Here is a 24,705-nt window from a genome sequence, read left to right on the forward strand (position 1 = left end):
CAGATCACGCTGCCGTTGCATGAGAGGTCCCCGCATGCGCCACAGCAAAACTGTTCCTGTCGCGAGCCCCTCATCTAAGCCACGTAATCTATTCGCAATATTTACGCAAATACATCTTGTCACTAACAGTGGTGATAACTCTCAGTAACGTTCAGAACTAAGGAGGTAGGGAGAAAAAGAAAACAAATTTCTCTTTGTAAAGATGCCACAGACCAACGTCATGTCCTTACGTTGGCGACAATGTGTATTTAGTTAAATTTGGTAGTAACCGTAATGGCATGGTTCAAAGCTACCATAGCAAATTATCCAGTTTAGAGCAAATTCGTGATGCCTCTCACAGTAATAATAAAAAATCTACAGCACAATTTGTAAATGTAATTAAAATATTAGATGATATTGTTAGAAATAGATTGCATACACTTTGTGGTACACAGTAGACAAAACACTATCACACATTATAAATTTTTTTAATTCCCGATTTACCACGAAAATCGTCTGTAGCTGCATTTAGTTTGGCAACAGGCCATGATTGTTTGGCCAAGCACCTGCATAGAATTGGAATATATCAGTCCCCTAACTGCTCATTGTGCAACTCAAACCAAGAAATGGATTCGGAACACCTTAAAATCTGTGCTTCAGTGGCTGACCATGATAATATCTTTGAAAAATATTGGAGTGCAAGAGGTCAAATGACTTTATTGTCAAACACCTGGCATTAGAAAACAACAACAACAACAACATCAACATCATTATAAGATTTATTTCCGACGTCGTAACAAAATTAAGTTCTGAAAGTATGGAAGCAAAAGCAGCACAGTACACTCACCTCTCAGTCAACACTTCATCCTCTTTTGAAGATACTTCCACTTTCTGTTTCTGCTGAACTCTGCCCACATCGAACAAATCTTCCTGGAAAAGTGAGTAAATAATGAAGAGAGCTTTAACTGAGGATTTGGATCATTGGTTTCTTAGGTCACACACACCTGACTTTTCCACTCTAGTGAATCAGATCTAACTTTTCGGCAATGTTATAAAGACTTTTACATAAAATCTGAAATTGGTTCCTCTGAACTGCATTGACTTACGTCCTTTATATGAGGCGCGTCCATAAAGTAACTTTCCCACTCGCCCCACAGCTAGCAAACCATATGTCGCGCGAAGCGATTGCATGTACGTGATAGAGTAATGTCCTGGCATGACGCATGCGCTAGCGGAACTTCCCGAGTGCTCTCAGTAGCTTCATTGCATTGGTTGAAGAAGAATGCTATTATTCCAGCTCCCGCAGCATGTAAATTGCAATCAGTGATAAAGTTTTTGAATGCACAGGCATAGTGCCGATTGAAATCTATCGTCAGCTGTGCCAGGTCTATGGGCCTGATGTCATGAGCAAGCAGATGGTGTGTTGCTAGTGTAGACAATTTTCAGCAGGACGCGAAAATGTGCATGACGAGGAGCGCAATGGGAGGCCAACCATCATCACAAACGACCTTGTGGAGCAACGCACCATCTGCTTTCTCATGACGTTAGGCCCACAGAACTAGCACAGCTGGCGATAAATTTCAATCGGTGGTAAGCCCTGTGCATTCAAAAACTTTATCACTGACCGCACTTCACGCAGCGGGAGCTGAGATAGGAGCGTCCATCTTCAACCAATGCAACGAAGCTACTGAGAGCACTCGGGAAGTTCTGCTAGCGGATGTGCCATGCAAGGACATTACTCTATCACTCACGTACACGCAGTCGCTTGGCGTAACATATGGTTTGCTAGCTGTGGGACGAGTGGGAAAGTTACTTTATGGACGCGCCTTGTACATCATTCCTTAAGTTCATGTTATTTGGCTGTATTGTAAGGCAGTGGAATGAAATTTTAACCTTGAAGATATGTGCATGTCATGTATAAATGGCCTACAAAATACATAACCAGAATGTGCAAAAATATTTAAAGTAAGGAAACAGTGAAAAATCTATACAGTATAGTGTTATATTAATGTATTTCAGAGTTTCATTAACTCAAAATGCTGACTCTCAAACACGTTTTCTTGTTTTGACATAAGATGGCAGATAATAAAAGTTTTCTCACCACAGTTGCAAATTAATTTTCAATACAGATTATTGCTGTGGACTCAGAAGATTCATAATTCGAAATGAACTGACGTGTGGAAACTGAGGAAGCTTGTAAAACAATAGAAGGGACCGGGTTGATATTCCTGGACACATTCCAGATTGTACCCACCGTAGGCTATTTAACATTACTTGCATCATATTTATATTGACGGACTAAAAGCAACTTAGTGTTTCAATCAGAAAAGGTTTATGTGTAATATTGAGCATATATACAAAACAAATTACACTTTCATCATAGCAATACATACATATAAATATCTTCAACTGTTAACTCTTTCTTTCTTATCACTGAAAATTAAATGCAATTTGATTTTGAAGCTTTGATAAACAAGACCTTAGACAGCACATAGCCATAACATTGAGACATTTCATAGATTGGAAGTTGACTTTACATTGTATTTCTGCTTTAACTACATCTAGAACACGCCTATTATGATTATCAGTCTGAACATTTCCCTTTCTCGCTTATACCGAATTTTGCGCACCTCTCACTTATCTCTCTCGGTATTATAACTTAAATACTCAGTCACAATATGAGAACACGCTAGAAATACCACTCCACACATCATCTCTTTATTCTTCATCTGTCACTGTCGCTACTTCTCGTCACTGCAATTCTCTGCCACCTGAAGTCAAGGAATGCCGAACTTTAATTTCTTTTAAATGTAAATTAGAAAAAATATCTTATGATGAGTTGCCAGACCTAACACGTTGCAAATATTTAATGCAATGTGTTCCACTGTATTTGTTTTTTCTTTGTTTCTTATTTTTATTGTGTAATCATGTAAATCGTGTTTATTTATCACTTAACACCAGTATTAATCCCACTGTGTTGCTTTTTTTTATTATTAATCTATTTTTTTATTGTGTACAATTATTACATTTGTCGGTTTCTGGCTTAATTATGTGAATCCTACTTAATTGTAATCTAATACTAATATGTATACTAATGTGTTTATTTTTAGTTTTACTGTGTACATTTTTTTTATTGAATTATCGGCTTCTGTTTTTATGTGATTCGTATTTTATTCTAACAATATTAATATGAATTCCACTATGTTTATTTTTGTTTTATGAGGTAAATTTTATGTAACTACCTCTATTGATCTCATTATGTACCTAAATTGTGTCAGTATGTAATTACTTAATTCTGATTCAGTTGTATGTTCAACTATGTAAGCAAGTTTTAATCCTGGTTGAGTGTAAGAGAAGGCCTTACGGCCTTAACTCTGCCAGGTTAAATGAAACCATTATTATTATTATTATTGAAAACGGCCTGAAAATGCCTAGAAATTATAATTCAAAACAAAGTGTTATGTGTACACAGGAAATTTCTCACATGAAATCCAAGGTTCAGCACAGTTTCATACCGAGGTGCCAAACACAACTGCAGTCAGGTGGTTGGTCTGGATTACATAAATGACTGTGATACTGCATTTTTTCTTCGTAGTATATTTTATTTTATTTTAGTAGGTTATTTTACGACGCTTTATCAACATCTTAGGTTATTTAGCGTCTGAATGAGATGGTGATAATGCCGGTGAAATGAGTCCGGGGTCCAACACCGAAAGTTACCCAGCATTTGCTCATATTGGATTGAGGTAAAACCCCGGAAAAACCCTCAAACAGGTAACTTGCCCCGACCGGGAATCGAACCCGTGCCACTGGTTTCGCGGCTAGACGCGCTAACCGTTATTCTACAGGTGTGGACTTCCTTTTTTTTTAAGATTAATGCCATAAATCAGAATTTTACGTCACAGTAATCAGTATATAGTCTTCTTTTCTACAAGGCCTACTAATTTATTACACATGACCAGCTACAGAAAATTACACTTTCAATTTTTTATACATGGATTTGATATGGTAATATTAATTTTCTATATACTATAGCTTGAAATTTACGGTATATGGATATTTATAGTGTACCACTTACATCAACTTCAGATTTCACCACAATGAAGCTCATAGGCACTGGTGCGATGTCTTCAACCTTTATCTCTGATTTTATATCGTAACCCTGGTCCACGCATTCTGTCTTAATGCCAGTCATATTCATATGCGATAAATTCCCTTCCTACAGAACAAAACGACACACAGAATTATTTTCATAGGTATTTTAAAGATGACTTGATGTGAAACAGCCACAAATCTGGTTCAATGTGGCAGTCACTAACTAACTTTCAACACAGGCGACATTTAGAGAAAAAAATTTAACACAAAATAAGAACAAAGAGACAGGCAATGACTAAGCAATAGGGCAGGTATTACTTAAAAATAATATACACGGTGTAATATGTGTAAAACAAATTATTGATATTCTAGAAAATGCCTGCTAATGTCTTTTCGATTATAATATTTTAGTACTCAGAAGTATGATTATACAATACATCAATAGAACGACATATAGTAAATATCCGATCCCATTGATGCCCATCATACCGTGTACATTTGATTTGGTATTCAGAAAGCTCGTGACAATATTGTGGTTTATATCAAATTTAACATTGCAAGCCTCTTCCCATTAAAATTCCCAAAGTCATTTTGGTTAATGAATATCAATGGAATAATATCTCCTGTAAGAAGAGTTTTATTTCATAAGTTTTTACAGTACAGCCATTCCACACAAACTGGGAATTCTGATGGAAAACTATTTTTCATAAACATCTGAGGAGCAAACTTTCAAAATTGACTTGTCCATTTTCAGAAAATATACTTCAGATGCCAAAATCTTACATCTCTGCTATGAACAAAATATTTTCAGTGATGAAATACTGAACATCCTTTCCCTTGCTATAGATTCATGTAAGATATTGCCACAGAAAGACCTTCGTTTGAAACAAAGACATATATTTGTTGAATTTTTGTGAAAATGGACATGTCAGGTTTTGAATGTTTGCTTCTCATTTGCTTATTACTAACTTAAGACATAAATAATATTCTAATGTTCTATTTTCAAAAAGAGAAATATATGCAATTGAAATAATTCTTTTGAAAAATGTTCTTACTTAAACAATTGAAATAATTCTTTTGAAAAACGATGAAAGAGTAATGGAACGGAGAAAAATTCTCTCCAGCACCGGGATTTGAACCCGGGTTTTCAGCTCTACGTGCTGATGCTTTATCCACTAAGCCACACCGGATACAAGCCCGGCGTCGGACAGAATTGTCTCTGATTGAGTTCCAAATCTTGGGTTCCCTCTAGTGGCCGCCCTCTGCACTAAGTCATAGATGTCTATGAACATAGGGCCGAAGTCCACACATGTGCTGAGGTGCACTCGTTATGAGTGACTAGTTGGCCGGGATCCGACGGAATAAGCGCCGTCTTAAATCACTTCGTGATTTACGCATATCATATATTATTTCAATGTAAAGAAGTACATATGATATTTCCATGCAGATATTATGCGTCATCATACGATGAAAGAGTAATAGAACGGAGAAAAATTCTCTCCGGCGCCGGGATTTGAACCCGGGTTTTCAGCTCTACGTGCTGATGCTTTATCCACTAAGCCACACCGGATACAACCCCGGCGTTGGACAGAATTGTCTCTGATTGAGTTCCAAATCTTGGGTTCCCTCTAGTGGCCGCCCTCTGCACTAAGTCATAGATGTCTATGAACATAGGACCGAAGTCCACACATGTGCTGAGATGCACTCGTTTTGAGTGACTAGTTGGCCGGGATCCGACGGAATAAGCGCCGTCTTAAATCACTTCGTGATTTACGCATATCACATATTATTTCAATGTACCGAAGTACATATGATATTTCCATGCAGATATTCTGCGTCATCATACAATGAAAGAGTAATGGAACGGAGAAAAATTCTCTCCAGCGCCGGGATTTGAACCTGGGTTTTCAGCTCTACGTGCTGATGCTTTATCCACTAAGCCACACCGGATACAACCCCGGCGTCGGACATAATTGTCTCTGATTGAGTTCCAACTCTTGGGTTCCCTCTTCTGAAAAATTTTTTCACGTAAGCAATTGAAATATTAAAAAAAAAAAACCTTCCTATATAAGGAAGAAATTTATACAATAAGTTTTTACAGTACAGCCATTCCAGGAAAACTGGGAATTCTAATGGAAAACTATTTTTATAAATATTTGAGAAGCAAACTTTCAAAACCTACCCGTCCATTTTCAGAAAATATACTTCAGATGCCAAAATCCTACATCTCCGCAATGAACAAAATATTTTCTGTGGTGAAATAATAAACATCCTGTTCGTTGCTGTATATTCATGTTAGATTTTACCACAGAAGAATCTTCGCTCATTACAAAGACATATATTTTTGTTGCAGTAAAGTAAAGTATATAAGTCAATAGGTATTTCTTGTATAATAATGGGGATTAGTTAAAAAATTCGGATACACTTATTTATAAATATCTGCATTTACAATGCCATTAAAATGTACCTTATTTCATAATTACATTTACCCTGCTTGGTTATTATCTAATGTTAGCACATATTTAATAATTTCCAAATTGATTTAAGCTTTCAAACGTCCCTCTCGAGTACAATTATGAACTAATGTGTACCACAATGTACACGTCAATAACAGAAGCAGATCTCAAATAAATGTGGTTGTAAGCTTTCCACTAAATTTAATTAAATTAAGGTCACAGTTTCCTTGGCAATAAGTGTCAGCATGTGCTCCATAAATACTGACCGAGTGAAAGAAGGTTGCTGTTGTTTTATTAGTATGTTATTTTACGACACTTTATCAACATCTTAAGTTATTTAGTCTGAATGAGATCAGTGACGTCGCCAGGGTCAAAGCAAGGGAGGTGCAGATGGGGTGCGAGCTGTAAAAATGTGGTAGATAAAAAATCCAATATGATCGCTCTTATGCATCACTACCACTACCACTACCACTATCACTAATACGACCAGGTACAGTAGTCACTTACAAATGGTTTTTCAAGAACATGCAGGATCATTGCCACCCTCACATACGTAAGCCCGCCATCGGTCCCTATCCTGAGCAAGATTAATCCAGTCTCTATCATCATATCCCACCTCCCTGACATCCATTTTAATATTATCTTTCCATCTACGTCTCGGCATCACCAAAGGTCTTTTTCCCTCCAGTCTCCCAACTAATACTCTATATGCATTTCTGGATTCGCCCATACGTGCTACATGCCCTGTCCATTTCAAACGTCTGGATATAATGTTCCTAATTATGCCAGGTGTAGAATATAATGCGTGCAGTTCTGGGTTGTGTAGCTTTCTCCATTCTGCTGTAACTTCATCCCACTTAGCCCCAAATATTTTTCTAAGAAGCTTATTATCAAACACTCTCAATTTCTGTTCCTCTCTCAAAGTGAGAGTCCAAGTTTTACAATCATAAAGAACAACCGGTAATATAACTGTTTTATAAATTCTAACTTTCAGATGTTTTGACAGCAGACTAGATGACATGTTTCTCATCCGAATAATAACAGGCACTTCCCATATTTATTCTGCATTAGTTTCCTCCAGAGTGTGATTTATATTTGTTACTGCTGCTCCAAGATATTTGAATTTTTCCACTTCTTCGAATGATAAGTCTCCAATTTTTATGTTTCCATTTCGTAGAATCTTCTGGTCATATACTTCATCTTTTCGGGGTTTACTTTCAAACCTATCGCTTTACTTGCTTCAAGTAAAATTTCCGTGGTTTCCTTAATAGTTTGTGGATTTTCTGGTAACATATTCACGTCATAGACTATACATTAGGATGCATAATTAAATTGTAGAGAATGAAGTTCCTAAAGTCATCTGATTTGTAACAATTTTTGTGATAAGTGTGTATGAATGAAGGAATTTTTAGTTAAAAATTGAAAAACAATATCTTTACAAAGCGACAACACATTTTTAGCTTCGGAACACTAGCCAATTAAAGAAATGATATTTCTGAATTGTTCTTTGTCTATTTGTAACATTCTTTTACGCTTGAAACTAAAGAAAAAAGGTATTTTATAAATAACTTCAAATTTGTATAACTTTCAAAATATTGAGATTAGGACATATGTTTATATAACAATTTTTGCTCCGACTGTCTTCAGAAATAAGCTCCGTAAGGAACGAAAAATCCTTGTGAATCACCCTGTATATTCTGATTTGAAGGTTACAGCATTGTCTATTTGTAACATTCTTTTACGCTTGAAACTAAAGAAAAAAGGTATTTTACAAATAACTCCATATTTGTATAACTTTCAAAATATTGAGATTAGGACATATGTTTATATAACAATTTTCGCTCCGACTGTCTTCAGAAATAAGCTCCGTAAGGGACGAAAAATCCTTGTGAATCACCCTGTATATGCTGATTTGAAGGTTACAGCATTGTCTATTTGTAACATTCTTTTACGCTTGAAACTAAAGAAAAAAGGTATTTTACAAATAACTCCAAATTTGTATAACTTTCAAAATATTGAGATTAGGACATATGTTTATATAACAATTTTTGCTCCGTCTTCAGAAATAAGCTCCGTAAGGGACGAAAAATCCTTGTGAATCACCCTGTATATGCTGATTTGAAGGTTACAGCATTGCTTCTCGGAATGCAATAAGGCTCCACAGAATTTTGCTGCTTTCTGTGCATATGGGACAATCATGCTCGAGTTAGCATTATCCAACACAACAATCACAAGAGCCGGGGATGAAAAATATTGTACAACAACCCCTTGTACCTTAAAGTAAAGTAATTTTACTCCCTTTACACATTAGGTTAGAGTTAATGAAAAATTCTGTTAAAGGGATGGGACATAAAACTGAAGCATTTAAACATATCCAGGAAAAATTCCCTGCTATTAGTGACTCACAAAATAAAAGCGGGAGTTTTCAATGAAACACAAATATGAGAAATAATGAAGGATAATCGTTTCGAATTTTTGCCGGATTGCATTCTAGGAGGTTGTATTAAATTTTCTGGGACACTGTATAAGTGAGAACTATGAAGAATTAGTGCAAAACTTACTGTTGGGATATGAAACTATGGATTGCAACATGTCCCTGAAAATTCACTTTCTTCACTCCTATCTTGACTTTTTCCCCGACAATTGTGGCGATTTCAGTGATGAGCATGGTAAGTGTTTAAATTAAGAAATTTCAACTATGGAAAAAAGATACAAAGACCAGTGGAGTACCAGTATGCCAACTCGTAATGTACCTGATGCCGAATATAAAAGAAAATGCAGAAAAAGAAAGGTGTAATCTTCTGAACAGTGAGTATTTAGTCTTATTGACATTATATGAAGCAGTATTTTGAATAGTTATAAATTCGAAAATTTTTCAAAAATTGTAACCAACAACTGTTTTATATTATCACATTCGTATTCAAAATGTTGAAATTATATAGAAAACATGTAACACAAGCCCAGCGCAAAACAAAGTTTGAAATTTGTTATGCAGTGTTGTTGTTATTATTATTATTATAATTATTATTATTATTATTATTATTATTATTATTATTATTATTACTACTACTTTATCATTACCGACATTCTTGATTATTCTGTTATAAAATATTCTTGCTATACCGATATTTTATTTTTATTGTCTCGAATTAAGTTATCATAAAATTCAATATTTATTATAACAAGTTAACTGACCGGTGTGCGTATTTCAGTACTCATTATGACCGGCAGAGTGTGATAGTTGTCACGAACGTCGATCATAATACCACAGTTAGTATATACAGTCACGAAGCTCAATACGTAGGGGATATGCATCCATAGATAGTTGCTAACCACTAGGATCGCTACTATTGCCTCATCACAGACAATGTGCGAAAGAGTACCAGCATAGTATATCGTTCCTAATACCCTGAACAACTCAAACTTCGTGATTATATACTAGAATGTGATAATACACAGTCTCTGAACGTACGGTATAAGTTAAATGTATGTATGAACTCAATGTAATGTAACACAAGCGAATGTTGATAGTAATTCCAGTCTTAGTTCGGAACGCGTTCTCAATTCCTTTCTGGAACAAACCTTTCGTCTCTGTCACTTTCATATTCGTTCTGGTAATGGAGGGAGCATGTAGTTTTGAGTTATCGGTCTGTCTCCATTAAGTGAAGGCGTGTTCACTATCATTTTTTATCATTCAGTCTTTATTTGTTTTTTTTTTTTAATAGTCACATGTGGGCTTTGGTAATTCGGTACTCTTTATTCAGTACAAAACAGCATATAATTTTATATTAGGGAATTTAGCTGGCTACATGGGATCATTGAATTGAACCAGAGATCGAAAAAGAGAACGAAAAAGGAGAGTATGTAATTCTACGTCTCGTGACGATGGTTTGTATGGAGGTTGTATTTAACGATATCAGATATTTAGGAGAGTTCACGTACAACAGGGCATTTCCAGAGCATCGTGAACGCAGGCAATAATTTTTCATGGAAGTGGGACAAATGTGACCACCCCTTAATTAATGTGAGGTAAGTGACCATAGTTAGCTATTTACTGAACTGTTTCGCCGTTAGGTTAGATTATATTAGCTTAGGATTGTTCATTTAAATTTTTTCGTTTTTATTTTTGTGAATTTTTATGTTTTGATTTTACTTGCGAAAGTTGTGAGTTTTTAGATTTCTTTAACTTATTCGAAATTTTAACGTTTTTCGCTCATTTTTTCTTAGCGTTTTCATTTTCGGGGGTTTTTGGAATGTATTTTTGTCGAAACGACAGAAGCAGTTGTTCTGGATATTTACCAATAAATTATAATCAGTAATTGCCCTCAATATAAAGTACCTGAGATAAACTATTCCCCTCTACTGTATCAGTTAAGTTACTTCTTCCTATTATCAGAGGGTCGACCTCACGTTCCATCTTCATCACGTCCATGACGACTGAAAAAAAAAATGACATAACAAGAAACTTAAATTCATAAAGAAAACAAGGAACTTAATCCCGGCATGCAATTTGTCAGCTATTTGGATATTGACTAGCAGGTGTAATAACAATTTCATGTAAAACGCACGCACACACACACGAGAGCACAGATGATCATGTTTTTTTTCGTGGGTTATTTTACGACGCTTTATCAACAGCTTAGGTTATTTAGCGTCTGAATGAGATGGTGATAATGCCAGTGAAATGAGTCCGGGGTCCAACACCAAAAGTTCCCCATGCTCATATTGGGTCGAGGGAAAACCCCGGAAAAAACCTCAACCAGGTAACTTACCCCGACCGGGAATCAAACCCGGGCCACCTGGTTTCGCGGCCAGACGCGCTAACCGTTACTCCACAGGTGTGGACACAGATGATCATGGTAGTACCACAGTTTAGTATATACAGTTGCGAAGCTTGGGATGATTTTTTGCATTTCTCGCTATAGTTGCTAGCCGCTTGGAGCGCTGTGAGTACTAGGAACAATAAACTGTGTCACTGCCATCGTGATCTAATACAGGCCGTAAGGGAAACCATGTGACTCGCTCAAACCGATCATGAAGGGTGGCTTTTAAATCATAAATTAGTTGAAATGCATAAAGGATAACATATATTTCTCTAAAATGTAGTGTAATTGCAATAATAAAATTTAAAACAAAGACTATGAGACACTTCAGACATAATTCACTTGCGAGTTAAGGTGAAATATTATTTTTGGTGTGAAAATTACGTTATTCGTATGTGTAATACCTCCCTTTATTTCAATTAAATACGGCAAAATTCTTATACATTCATTTATGCACGATTCAAGAACTTTCAGTTGCACCGCACGGATATTTATGTATGTTCAAATTATAGGTTATGTTTACTGTATCATTACTTCAATATTCGCATTTATACATTATAATTAAGCATAATGTCATATATGATACGCCGCAAATTGAATTTTTCTGTATTTTAATACCACAATCGGGTAAGTATTGAATTATTGTATTTATCTACTTCCTAACAGAAGAAGTAACACAATGGTAGTACACTAATTTCATAGGAGTGGTATGGTAAATTTTCTATCTACAATTGAGGAAGGTAGATATGCTAAATTAAAATCACAACATAAATTCTTTTTTATTAAACCCCAAAATACCTTCCATTCTAAACTTAAAATGTTGATGCGAATAGATTATGTTAACATGCAAAATTCTCTTCGCATTAAAATAACACATTTTTGTAATTATTTCTGCAACAAATTATGCAATACAGAAGTAAACGGAATTTATAGACATATTACACCAAATACAACTTCGCAATGATATGCAATAAAATTATAATATTTCACTGACCTCCATACACTGAAATAGAAAACCCGAACATACATTATGGTCTGCTCGGGAAAGGAATGAGAATCTGTGCTGAAGCGATAGTAACGATCCTAGTGGTCAGCAACTACCTTTGTTTGCATATTTATTAAGTATTTAGCTTCGCAACTGTATATACTAAACTGTGGGAGTACCACAGTCTAGTACATACAGTCACGAAGCTCAATACGTAGGCCACTAGGCATGCATAGTTAGTTGCTAACCACTTGGATCGCTAATATCGCCTGATTTATTGTTCCTAGCAGCCTCAACAACTCAAGCTTCGTGACTGTATATAGGCCTACTAGACTGTGGTAGTACTAGGAATGTTACAGTATTTATTTCTCAAACAATTCCGGAGAATTGAAGACTACAGTTGTCAGAAAGATATTTATCACTGACATGTTATACTAGCAATTCAACGATAATAGTGTGCATAGCATAACATACGATGTTTCAAATGGAGCCGAAAGGAGTCTTCCTGTTGTTCAATTTTGATACAAGAGACAAAGAATGATATATATTGCTGCATTTCTCCACTATGAGCAAATGTACACCTCAAACGAGAGATTGAAGTCCTTTTGTGAATAATAAACAATGCAATTTATGGTTGTATAAAACACAATGTAGGAATATATACCTCTACACTTATCTTTGACGAAGAATACATGGGTAATATCGTATTTCAGCGTCCAAAATTATGCCAGATGCAGAGACGCATTCGCATGTTCACTGAGATCTAAGGGACAGTGACGCCATAAGCACGTTATGGATACATAGATATTATTATGTCCGCAAAAGAGGATAAAATACGTTTAATTCATAATGCTATTACAGTTATGCTTTACTGACAGTAATGCTTATACTCGCAAATTTCCTTGGTTTCTACAAAGGGTAGTTTGGACACAATGTAATAAGAAATGTTTCAAACATGCCTGCATTTTCACACAGCGCAGAAACGAGAGGCTCTCGCCAGAATCATGGACGCTGTGAGATGGCCATGAGCAGAAATGGCCAAACTTTGTCATGGTTCAAACGGGCCCTGAGGGCCCCTGATTGAAAGAGTTATGTTATTGAAGTAGATACGTAGATGATGTGAAAGTTCAGTTCAGTTACAAGTTACGAATTGAACATTATTTAAGTCACACTTCAGCTACTAAATTTTTCATTAGGCTGCTTGCTAGTTTCACGTCTTGTCAGTCTTTCAACAAACATAACTCCGGTTGTCACAGCTGCAGTTCCCCAATAAGCAGACTCAGTCAGCTACCAAGTAAACGAAAAATCCCCACTGTATTTATGTATCTAGACCCATAGTTATTCAGAAGAAATTTACACAATATATTACTTTGGTCTTTGGGCAACCAATTGTGTCTCTTATTAATCTTACAAGTGAAACATATTCCTAAAATGTCAAATTTGAAACGCATTTCGGTTATCGGACACTGAAGCCTACATACACTCCAAAAATAACACTTAAATTCAAAATCAATAAAAGAAATGTATTCACTTTTTGTGACATACGGAAACATTTTAGGAAATGAAAAACATCATATATACTGCATCATTAATAATAGTTCCATATAATAACATCTTGAGCACAAATGAAAAATCGTTCAGGTACAAAAGTCAACATAGAGTACCGGTATTGATTATTTTCACTTTGAGGCACCATTTAATATTTTGTATTTCCACCTTTTGCTTCTATCACAGCTTCCAAATGTCGAGGCATAGATTCTACCAATTTTTTTTGTGTCCGGTGATGTAAATTTATTCCATTCTTTCACTAAGGGAGCTTTCAAATCCTTTTTGCTTTTGTATTTTTTTATCTCTGGTTTAATCCCCGCCAAAGACGTTCAATTGGGTTGATGTCTGTCGACTGGGGAGGCGAATGCAACTGTTTTGATACATTGTAAAGTAGCCATTCTTTTAAGACAATGGCCGTATGCTTGGGATCACTGTCTTGCTGAAACAGCCAGTCTGTTCCTAGTCCCAGTTGCTCAACAGATTGTTTCAAATTCTCCTTTAATATTGTGAGATACTTCCATTTATCCATAATATCCTCAATAAATACTAAATTCCCAACACCAGCTCCAGATATGTGACCCCGCACAAGAATATGTCCACCACCGTCCTTCACTGATGGGTCTTTTTCAAAATTTCATTCCCTTTTCGCCAAACATTTTGCTTTGATGTTAAATTTACTCTCATCCGTCAAAAGGAATGTCTTAGACTATGTGGAATTATTACTTCGATGCAGAGTTGCAAATTCTAGGTGCTTCTGTTCATTTACCATGCTTATGAACGGGTTTTCCCTTGCTGTTCTACATTGAAACTCATGCTTTTTTCAGAAATCTTCGTACTGTGATGGGATGAACAATATTTCCAGTAGTATTTGCGACATCTACCGCCAACTCTGTATCTGTAATTTTGGGATCTGCATTCACTTTTCTAATGATGTGTCGTTGCTCCCTGTTAAATAATTTTGTTCGTCTTCCACATCTGGTATTTGTTTTCTACACTTCCTCGATCATTGCAGTTTCTTATTACGGTTTGCACACTTGTATGGCTACTTCTAACAATTTACCCAATTTTAAGCCGTAAAGAGCCCTTTTTTATTGAGCTCGTATATTTTTCTCACCTCCACTAGTATTTCAGTTCTTTTTGGATCCATGATACTCGATAAAATTATGTATTGCAATACACTTCTACTGTATACACAAACCGCACCAATTTCACTGTGTACACTGCAACGTCTCTCCTACAACTAACGAAAGAATCGCAATGTATGTTGACTTTTGTACTTCAGTAAACACAAACAGTTGCATCTAACAAGCTTGTAGTCAAGATAGTGTTCTTAATACCTAGGTTTTGTTGTTATGGAAGTGGACGCAGACATAGAGTTTCAAAATAATTGATTAGATGGCGATATTACTCCTGTTAATTATGTAAGCATGTGAGGCTTACAGCTGTTTCGGTGCTATTCGACACCATCCTCATAGCCTACTATATCTCGGCGCTATCTCAACTTCGGTGCCTGTTGTGTGGTTGCGTTCCTGTGAAGAAGAATTGTGTCAAATAGTGTGTGTATTCTGAAATTGATCTGTGTGTTGAGAATTTGATTGGGGTGTGTTTTAATGTGTCAGTATATTTCATATCGTTCTAGTGTGTTGAGTTTCTGGTTTTTGGGTTGTATGTGTAGGATTTCCATGTCTGTATTTATGTTATTGTATGTGTGGTTAGTATTAGTTATGTGTTCGACATATGTAGATGTATTGTGTCCTCTGGTTATTGCTTTAATGTGTTCCTTGTATCGAGTTTGGAATGATCTGCCTGTCTGTCCAATGTAGAAACTGTCGCAACTATTGCATGTGAGTTTGTATACGCCTGTGTGGTTGTATTTATTTGTTTGTGTTGTTTGTGTGTTGAGATGTCTTTGTAGTGTGTTTCCTGTACTGTATGCTATATTGTATTTCTGTTTTCTGAATGAGGATGCGATCTTGTGTGTTTTTGTTTTCGTATGTTAGTGTGATGTATTTCTTGTGTTCTTATGTTTGTGTTGCGTTTTGTGTGTTTTTTGTGAAAATTTATTCTTCATTGAATAATATAGTATTAAATTTTGAATGTAAGAGTTGAAGGATATAATTTGTTTTCTTATTCATATTTATTCATTCTGTTCCACTCAATATATATACTACTGTATAGTTCACAAAGCTTGTCACATTTCGTAGTCTTGTGGCATAAAGCCTCATTTCACCTTGTTTAATATCTCATTACATTTTTCATGGTCATGAATGAGTACATATAAGAAATAATATGAAAAACGTGTAAAATCATGATTGCTTTATTACAATTTTTACCAACTACATTTTATGACTACAAAACTGCTTCTTGATTTACAATAAAAGAAGCGCAGAAAAGACAATGCATCTGATTAACGATATGCAAAGTCGATATAACCTATTCTGATATTACTTGTGCATAATACACCAATGGCATTTTTCACGAGTACAAGCTAGTTAACATAAACAAACGTTGGTTAATCAACTACAAAATTTCTGACACATAATATTTAAGAATTGAAATCATGTAGAATAATACTGAAAGTGATTCTACTGAATTTCAGAGTTAGATACGATCAAGACAACATGTTACGGCCTCTATGCCACAAAAAATATGAAGAGAAAATAGTTTTATCATGGCAACAGACTGAGTAAACTTCCACGTACCAAGCAACTTTCTCGTCAGCAGTGAATGCTCAACTTCAATGTATGTATTTCAACTGTATAAGCGTTCTCGTTTTGTTTCCGTTCCAGGTTTATTCTGGGCGAGACCTAAATTTTTGTTAGTCTGTGCTAGCGTCCATGACGTTTTAGGTTACAAGAATGAAACACATCCCACATTCATCGCATTACGAAATATTTTCGTCAGTATTTTTGAAAACATACTTTAAATAGTCTTTAAAAAGAAACTCGTATCACAATTATCAGAATTGAATATCACCTCGCGTATAGGCGTTCATGGGATTTTAAGCTACACGACCACGAGAACACTTAAAACATAAACCGCATTAGATAGGTTTGTTGCTCACATTGTGCAGTACACGAGTACTTAAATTATACCTACCAGGGAAACAGATATAGAAGGCATCTCTGCTATGTGCAAGAAAGAGATCATGGCATTTCAGACTCTCTGGCTCAGAGAGTCACTCAACACGAACACGACATTAGAAACGTTTCTCGCGTCTTTGGCGGAGATCATGGAATTTTAGGTGTATTTCGAAGGTTTCTCGCTCGTGTGCCGGCGTTCATGTCTTCTTAAGTTACTGGTATCCGAGAAACACTTACCACAAACATTACACTTGAAAGGCTTCTCGCCTGTGTGTCGGCGTTCATGGTTTTTTAGACCACTCGACACCCAGAAACCCTTACCACACACATCACACTTGAAAGGCTTATCGCCTGTATGCTGGCGTTCATGGTTTCCCAGGTTCCTCGAATTCGAGAAACACTTCCCACAAACATCGCATTTGAAAGATATGTCGTCAGTGTGCAAGAGTTTATGCCTTCTCAGGCCACTCGGATACGGAAAACACTTACCACAATCATCACATTTGAAAGGTTTCTCGCCTGTGTGCAGGCGTTCATGGTTTCTTAGGCTCCTCGCATCCGACAAACATTTACCACAAACATCGCACTTGAAAGCTTCTGTGTGACGGAGTAAATGACTTTTCAAAATAGATAACACAGAGAAACTCACACCACATATATCACACTTGTACAGTTTCTCGCCAGTGTGCCGGCGTTCATGGTGCCTTAAGCTATTCGCTCGCGAGAAATGCTTACCACAAACATTGCATTCGTAAGGTTTCACGCCTGTGTGCGAGCGTTCATGTTTTCTTAGGGTACTCGAATCAGAAAAACACTTACCACAAACATCACACCTAAATGGTTTATTGCCTGTATGGACTCGTCCGTGTTTTCTCAGGCTGCCCGAATCCCGGAAACATTTACTACAAACATCACACACGAAAGGTTTCTCACCTCTGTGCCAGTGTATATGGCTTTTTAATTTCCTTAACTCGCAGAAACACAAATCACAAAATTCGCATTTGAAAGGCTTTTCGTTTGTGTGACGGCAGCGTTTATGAGATTTTAATCTACTCAATTTCGAGAAAGTCATGCCACAAACGTCACATTTGAAAGGTTTCTCGCCCGAGTGTATGCGTTCATGGAATTTTAGAGTTGTCGATAAGGAAAAACACTTACCACATACAGCACACATGAAACGTTTCTCGCCTGTATGGATAAGTTTATGGTTATTGAGGGTACTGGAACGCGAGAAACACCTGCCGCAAACATCACATTTGAAAGGCTTCTCACCTGTGTGCAGTCGTTCATGACTTCTTAGGCTAGACGACTGAGAGAAACTGTTGCTACAAACATTGCATTTGAAAAGTTTTTCGTCTGTGTGCACACGTTCATGAGTTTTTAAGTCTCTTGTGTTTGAAAAACACTTATGACAAATATCGCAAGTGAAAGGTTTCTTCTTCAGTTTTGCCGAGTTTGAGAAACATATATTAGGCAATTCAAATTCCAGTTCCTTATCATCGTCACGAAACCGCACAGGTTTTCCCGAGAAACCTGAATACTTGGGAATCTCACCCACAGTCTCTTTCTCTTCAACTGCAAGCCTATCGAAATCTGATGACACATTCCTGTCATTGGTAGCTGCAATCCTGTAGTAAATATAGTATCAATCTATTAAATAGTCGCAACATGTATACATTCAATTTTATTGAATATTCAAATCAAAACAAATCCATTTCAGCAGGAAGTACATTGCCATTAGGGATTCAATCCTTTAAATCATTTATGCACAAAAAGAGTGTGTGAAGAAAATTTTTTGAAGATTTTAAAAAACTCAAACAACAACGAACAACGATTTCTATTATGTCTATAGGGAAAGACGGAAACCTAGTAACGCAAATATGACAAGTACTAAATGAATGGAAAAATTACTTCTGCAAATTATTAAATTCAACTGAACTAGCAAATCAAAACAGACCTCCATGTCAAATACCAAACACCATTAATATGGAGACAGCCCCAATCCCATCCTTTAATGAAATTTGGTATATAATTAACAATCTCAAAACAAATAAGGCAGCAGGATCAGATAACATATCTCCTGAATTAATTAAATATGAAGGAAATACATTAAAACAGAAGTTATATAACCTAATGGTTCAAATACGGAATGAAGAGTAGTTACCAGACCAAAGGAATGAAGGTATAATGACTCCCATATATAAAAAGGTGATAGATTAAATTGTGATAATTATAGACCAATTATTTTACTAAATATTGAATATAAAATATTTACCACTATTTTAAATAAAAGATTAACAGAGAAAACTGAAGAAATTCTGGACGATTGTCAAATGGGCTTTCGTTCAAACAGATCTACTATTGATAATATATTTATAATAAGACAAATATTCGAAAAATGTCATGAATATAAAATTCAATTACATAATATATTCATTGACTATGCACGAGCTTTTGACTCAGAATCTAGAAAGACGATAAAAGAATGTTTAACACACCATCAAATACCAGACAATTAATAACATTAATGACTCTGACACTTCAAAATAGTAGAGCCAAAATTAAAATAAACAATAAATTGTGTGAAGAATTTGAAATAAACATTGGCGTCAAACAAGGTGATCCAATAGCAGCAACTTTATCTAGCATTGTAATAGACTAAATAAGAAAGAAACTACATCTAAGAGGTAACATGATTACCAGACTAAAAGAATGCGTGGCATATGCTGATGTTATATTAATAACAACAATAACTATGTCAGCCTTAGTCAAAACTTTCAAATTATTGAAGGAAGAATCAGGCAAATATGAATTGATAGTTAATAATGCTAAAACTAAATATTTAAACAATAACACAAAAAACAGAGCAAAAAAGGTCTTAAATAGAAAATATTAGTTATGAAGGAGTGAATTCGTTTAAATATTTAGATTCCATTATAAACCAAAATAATAGTACAGAATAAGAAATAAATGAGAGAATTGTCCTAGGCAATAAAGCATAATTTGAGAACAAAATGTTGTTCAAAAGTAAATTAATATCTAAGTTAGCAAAATTCAAACTATATGAAACAACTATAGGAGCAATTGTGGCATCAGCATGTGAAACCTGGATCTTGACGGAAACAATAAAACAAAAGCTTTGATTTCTGAAAGGAAAATTTTGCGTACGACAATGGGACCAATCAAAGAAAAAGAAGGCACATGGATGATCCAAACCTACATGGAATTAAATAACACAATTAAAAATAAAAATACAATACATTTTATTAACGCTCAAAGACTAGGATGGTTTGGACCTGTAAACCAAATGCAAAATGAAAGACTGGTGAATAAGATCTACCAGTGGCAACCCCTAACGACAAGAGCAACACGAAGACCAAAAAATAAATGGAAGGATGACGTACTGGAAGATATAAAATTATTAAGGATTCAGAATTGGGACCAAAATTGTACAAGATAGAGAGAAATGGAAACAGATCGTTGAGAAGACAAGAACGTCAATGAAGTTGTAGTGCCTTAAGAAGAAGAGAAAGAAGAATAATATATGACTAATGTTGCAAACATCAAAATTCTCAACAATTTGGACTTCATCTGTACAACAGATTTCATAAGGTTTACACAACGTTAGTAAACTCTTTATGTAGCACTTATTTTTAACAAACATCTCTGTCCAAAGTCACCTGGCTTGCTTTACTTTTTTATTACGACAAAAGCATGTTCTTTTCTGCGATTGTTTTGATATTCAGTATTGCAAATGTGTTATAAGTTTTCTATGCCTTATTATTGTGATATACAAATTGTTTCTATATTGTTAAGTCAGTCACATTAAAATTTGGCAGTGGAACATTTCTCAGTCCAGTTCGTACTAAGTATTATCAATAGTAATCTCACGTTTTGATTTATCTAGAGAAAAGAAAAACTTGAGTGGGATTTAATCGACTATTACACGACTAGGAGAAAGGATATAAAGATTAGAAGCAATAAAGTACTCTAATACATTAAGATATTAACTGAACTAGTAAAATTCTATTTCAGTAATGTTAGCTTCACCAATACGTTTGAACAGACTTGCCATTTTGAGTTGAGTATCTATATGGGTGCAAAAGATCATGGCTTTTCAGAGTATTCGGCTCACAGAGTCACTCAAGACGAACACGGCATTAGAAACGTTTCGCACCTCTTTGGCTGAGTTCCTGGAATTTTAGGCATATTTGAAAGGTTTCTCGCATGCGTTCTGGCATTCATGTTTGCTTAGGTTGATAGAGTCCGATAAGGACTTACCAAAATCGCCACATTAGGAAGGTTTCTCGCCTGTGTGCCGACGTTTATGCTTCTTTAGGTTACTCGAATCTGGGTAAAACTTGCCACAAACATCACATTTGTAAGGATGGTCGCGTGTGTGAAGGCGTTCATGATGTTTCACGCTACTCAAATACGAGAAACACTTACCACAAAAACCACACTTGAAAGGTTTCTCGCCTGTATGCCGGACAAGGTGGGTTTTTAAACTACTGAAGCCACCGAAACACTTACCACAAACATCGCATGAGTACGGTTTCTCCCCAGTGTGCAAGCGATCGTGGTTTTTTAGGTTACCGAATTGTGCGAAATGCTTACCACAAACATCACATTTGAAGGGTTTCTCGCCCGTGTGAACGCGTTTATGAGTATTCAGGCTACTAGATTGCGAGAAATTCCTGCCACAAACGTCACATTTGAAAGGTTTGTCCCCTGTATGCGAGCGATCATGGTGGTTTAGGTTACCCAATTGCGAGAACTGCTTACCACAAACATCACATTTGAAAGGTTTTTCGCCCGTGTGAACACGTTTATGGTTTTTCAGGACACTGAATTGAGAGAATTTCTTGCCACAAACATCGCAGTTGAAAGGTTTCTCACCCGTGTGAATGCGTTTATGAGCTTTTAGGTTAACTGAGTGAGAGAAATATTTACCACAAACATCGCATATGAAAGGTCTCTTCTTCCGTTTTGCCGATTTCGAGAAATATATTTTAGGCAATTCAAATTCCAAATGTTCATCTTCAAGAGTCCTGACAGGTTTTCCCGAGGAACCTGAATTCTTGGGAATGTCATACAGTCTCTCGTTCTCTTCAAGTGCGATATTGTAGAATTCTGATGATACAGTAGTCTCACTGGTAGCTGCAATTCTGACGGAAATACGATGTGAGTCTATAATATAGTCGCAACAAATGTTCATACAATTATGGCATATTCAAATCAAAACAAACCCTTGTAAATAATTTATGACATGTTGTAAGTACGAAAATTTTCAACAATTTGGACTTCACCTGTACAATAAATGTTATAACGTTAGTCATCTCTTAGTTGGCTTTTACTTTTAATAAACCTTTCTGTTCAAATCACCTGCCTTTGCCTTACTTCGTCCTCTTTAGGAGCTTGCACTTTTCTGCAAGAATTCTGAAATTTGGTATTGCACATCTGCTGTAAATTTTTCTATCCCTTATTATTGTGATACATAAATTGTTTAAGTATGTTAATTTAGTCACTTTACAATTAGGCCGTGGAACATTACTTATTCCATTTCGTAGTAAGTATTATCAACAATAATCTTACCAGACGTTTTGATTTATGTAGAGAAAATCAATTCTTGAGTGGGATTTAATGTACTATTACAGGATTAGAAGAAATCATATAAAGATTAGAAGAAAGTATTCTAATACAATAAGATATTAACCCATTACTGCATAGCATTCTAAAAATAGGACTTGCGTAAAATACTCAATCCTGTGAAACTTTTTCTTGTTTAATACAGTTGGATGCATTGTTTAGCAGGTAAATTATCATATTATATTATGATGTTGGCAGTTCTTTAATTCCGAGCGAACTTTTGTTCATACCAGCTAATTGTTGACAAGAAGTCAGGAAAACCGTATTTTGTGGCACACCGTAGATAAGAACATTTTTAGTTACTGTGTAAAAGTGATACAGAAATCTGACTTTTATTTTCACATAATGAGTTCAATACTTTAGTTTTCATGTGGTATATAACAACAATAAAATTTTCTTATATGTTGCTAGTTACAAGGTGAAATAAAGTGCCATCCTAAAAATTGGAGGCCATGCCGCGTGCACTCCTGTAGTATTCTTTACAGTATGAATATGACTTCCATTTCATTCTTTTATTTTCAGTCTCGTCGTGAAATTCTGGGGTTAAATACGTAAAATTGTATATTATTTTGTTTTATTGAGGAATTACTTGTCAATAAGTTTATTAAGCACAATATATTTAACTTTATTTCAATCGGTAATTATGTATGGAATTATAGGATGGGGTAGCTCATTTAAATCCAATTTTAACCCACTTTATTTATTACAGAAGAAAATAATTAAAATATGTTTTCATAAACCTATTGATTTTCCATCTCAAAATTTGTTTCTAGACTTTAATGTACTTAACGTAAGACAAATTGATTATTTTGTATTAATAAAATTCATACATAAAATCGAAATAATTTTGAATTGTATTCTCATTGTTATGAAACAAAAGGTATGAATTCTTTAAGATTGTTTGACCCAAAATGCAACAATGCTACGGTATTTAATCACAGTAGTAATTTAGGCACAAGAATATATAACAAATTTATATTTAAATATCCTAATCTTGTCAATTCTACTAGTTCTAGAATTAAATTTAAAAACTTATGTATGGATTTTATAAAAATTGAAAAATTGTAAATTTAAATTTATATACTATAATTGCATAGTAGACATAAGACAAATTGTATTGTATAATTATTAATTTGAATTCAGGAATCCGCCCCTGAGCACGAGTTCTACTCTTTCAGGGCCGAGCTAAAGATTTTCTGTATATATTATATTTTATGTTACAATTATTAGCAAGATAATAAATAAATAAATTGAAAATCATAATTATAATAGTAGAAGTCTAATATTTATGTGACCCCTCCAGAAGTTTCCCATGATACAGATAAAGACAGTGATAAATCGGACGACGAGCATGAGGCTTATTTGACCTTGGCAGTAAAATGCTACTTAGTAAAGCGGAATATTACAAAAAAAAATGTAATGATGATAATGAAGTTGACATTGTTGATGAAACTATGCCAGAGACTTCTAACACAAAAGCTGCAACAAATGATTTTGGAAGCTCATTAGACAACAATGAAGCTGGGGTTTCTCGTACAATTTATTGTCATCCGAAGAGAAGGAAGCTAATACATGACAATTTCTAAGACAGCGAAGGTAATTCCAGGCTAGAAGTCCATCTACTACAAGTACTATTACTGCTACTACTACTACTACTACTACTACTACTACTACTACTACAACCACCACCATTAGCACCAGCGCTAGCAGTAGCAACAGCAGCACCATCACTAGAAGAACAGCAGCGTCAGCAGCATCAGCGGTGGCACTACCAATGTTAGCAACAATGGCAGTGGCAACAACAGAATGGTGGTCCATCTTCGCATATTTTCTTTATGTTCCCTAGTAAATGCTTGGCTTCCATACAGAAAAATAAAGCCTCAAAGCAGCAACAGAAACAGCAGCATCATTGGTGGCAGTACAAATGCTAGCAACAGCGGCAGTGGCAACAACAGAATGGTGGTCCATCTTCGCTTATTTTCTTTATGCTCCCTAGTAAATGCTTGACTTGCATACAGAAAAATAAAGCCTCAAAGCAGCAACAGAAACAGCAGCATCAGTGGTGGCAGTACAAATGCTAGCAACAG

The 24,705-nt window shown here is 35.5% G+C and overlaps 2 protein-coding genes and 1 long non-coding RNA gene across 7 annotated transcripts in view; 1 reads left to right on the forward strand and 2 right to left on the reverse strand.

Annotated features, from left to right (window-relative positions):
• Window positions 1-13,788, reverse strand: part of LOC138691740 (zinc finger protein 239-like) — a 77,927-nt gene extending 64,139 nt beyond the window's left edge. Inside the window, exons 1-4 of one of the 2 annotated variants that reach the window (XM_069814059.1) lie at window positions 13,003-13,788; window positions 10,870-10,967; window positions 4,058-4,198; window positions 827-909 (exon numbers count right to left, since the gene is read on the reverse strand). Coding sequence is in view for 1 of the 2 variants with exons in the window: in XM_069814056.1 (XP_069670157.1) it covers window positions 827-909; window positions 4,058-4,198; window positions 10,870-10,962 (317 nt within the window). In the remaining variant the exon portion in view is untranslated. The remainder of the gene's footprint in view (window positions 1-826; window positions 910-4,057; window positions 4,199-10,869; window positions 10,968-13,002) is intronic. The other variant, XM_069814056.1, reaches the window with a different exon arrangement.
• Window positions 1-24,705, forward strand: part of LOC138691745 (uncharacterized) — a 400,261-nt gene that overhangs the window by 298,474 nt on the left and 77,082 nt on the right. The window lies entirely within an intron of this gene.
• LOC138691737 (zinc finger protein 83-like) overlaps window positions 16,188-24,705 on the reverse strand; it is a 35,559-nt gene continuing 27,041 nt past the window's right edge. Inside the window, exon 5 of one of the 4 annotated variants that reach the window (XM_069814047.1) lies at window positions 16,188-18,597. In XM_069814047.1, the coding sequence (XP_069670148.1) occupies window positions 17,127-18,597 (1,471 nt within the window). In that variant the 3' untranslated portion in view covers window positions 16,188-17,126. Of the gene's footprint in view, window positions 18,598-18,638; window positions 22,160-24,705 lie in introns of those variants that run through there. The other 3 variants (XM_069814048.1, XM_069814049.1, XM_069814050.1) reach the window with 3 other exon arrangements.

This window comes from Periplaneta americana, chromosome 16 (genome assembly GCF_040183065.1).
Source record: "Periplaneta americana isolate PAMFEO1 chromosome 16, P.americana_PAMFEO1_priV1, whole genome shotgun sequence".
Lineage (NCBI taxonomy): Eukaryota > Metazoa > Arthropoda > Insecta > Blattodea > Blattidae > Periplaneta > Periplaneta americana.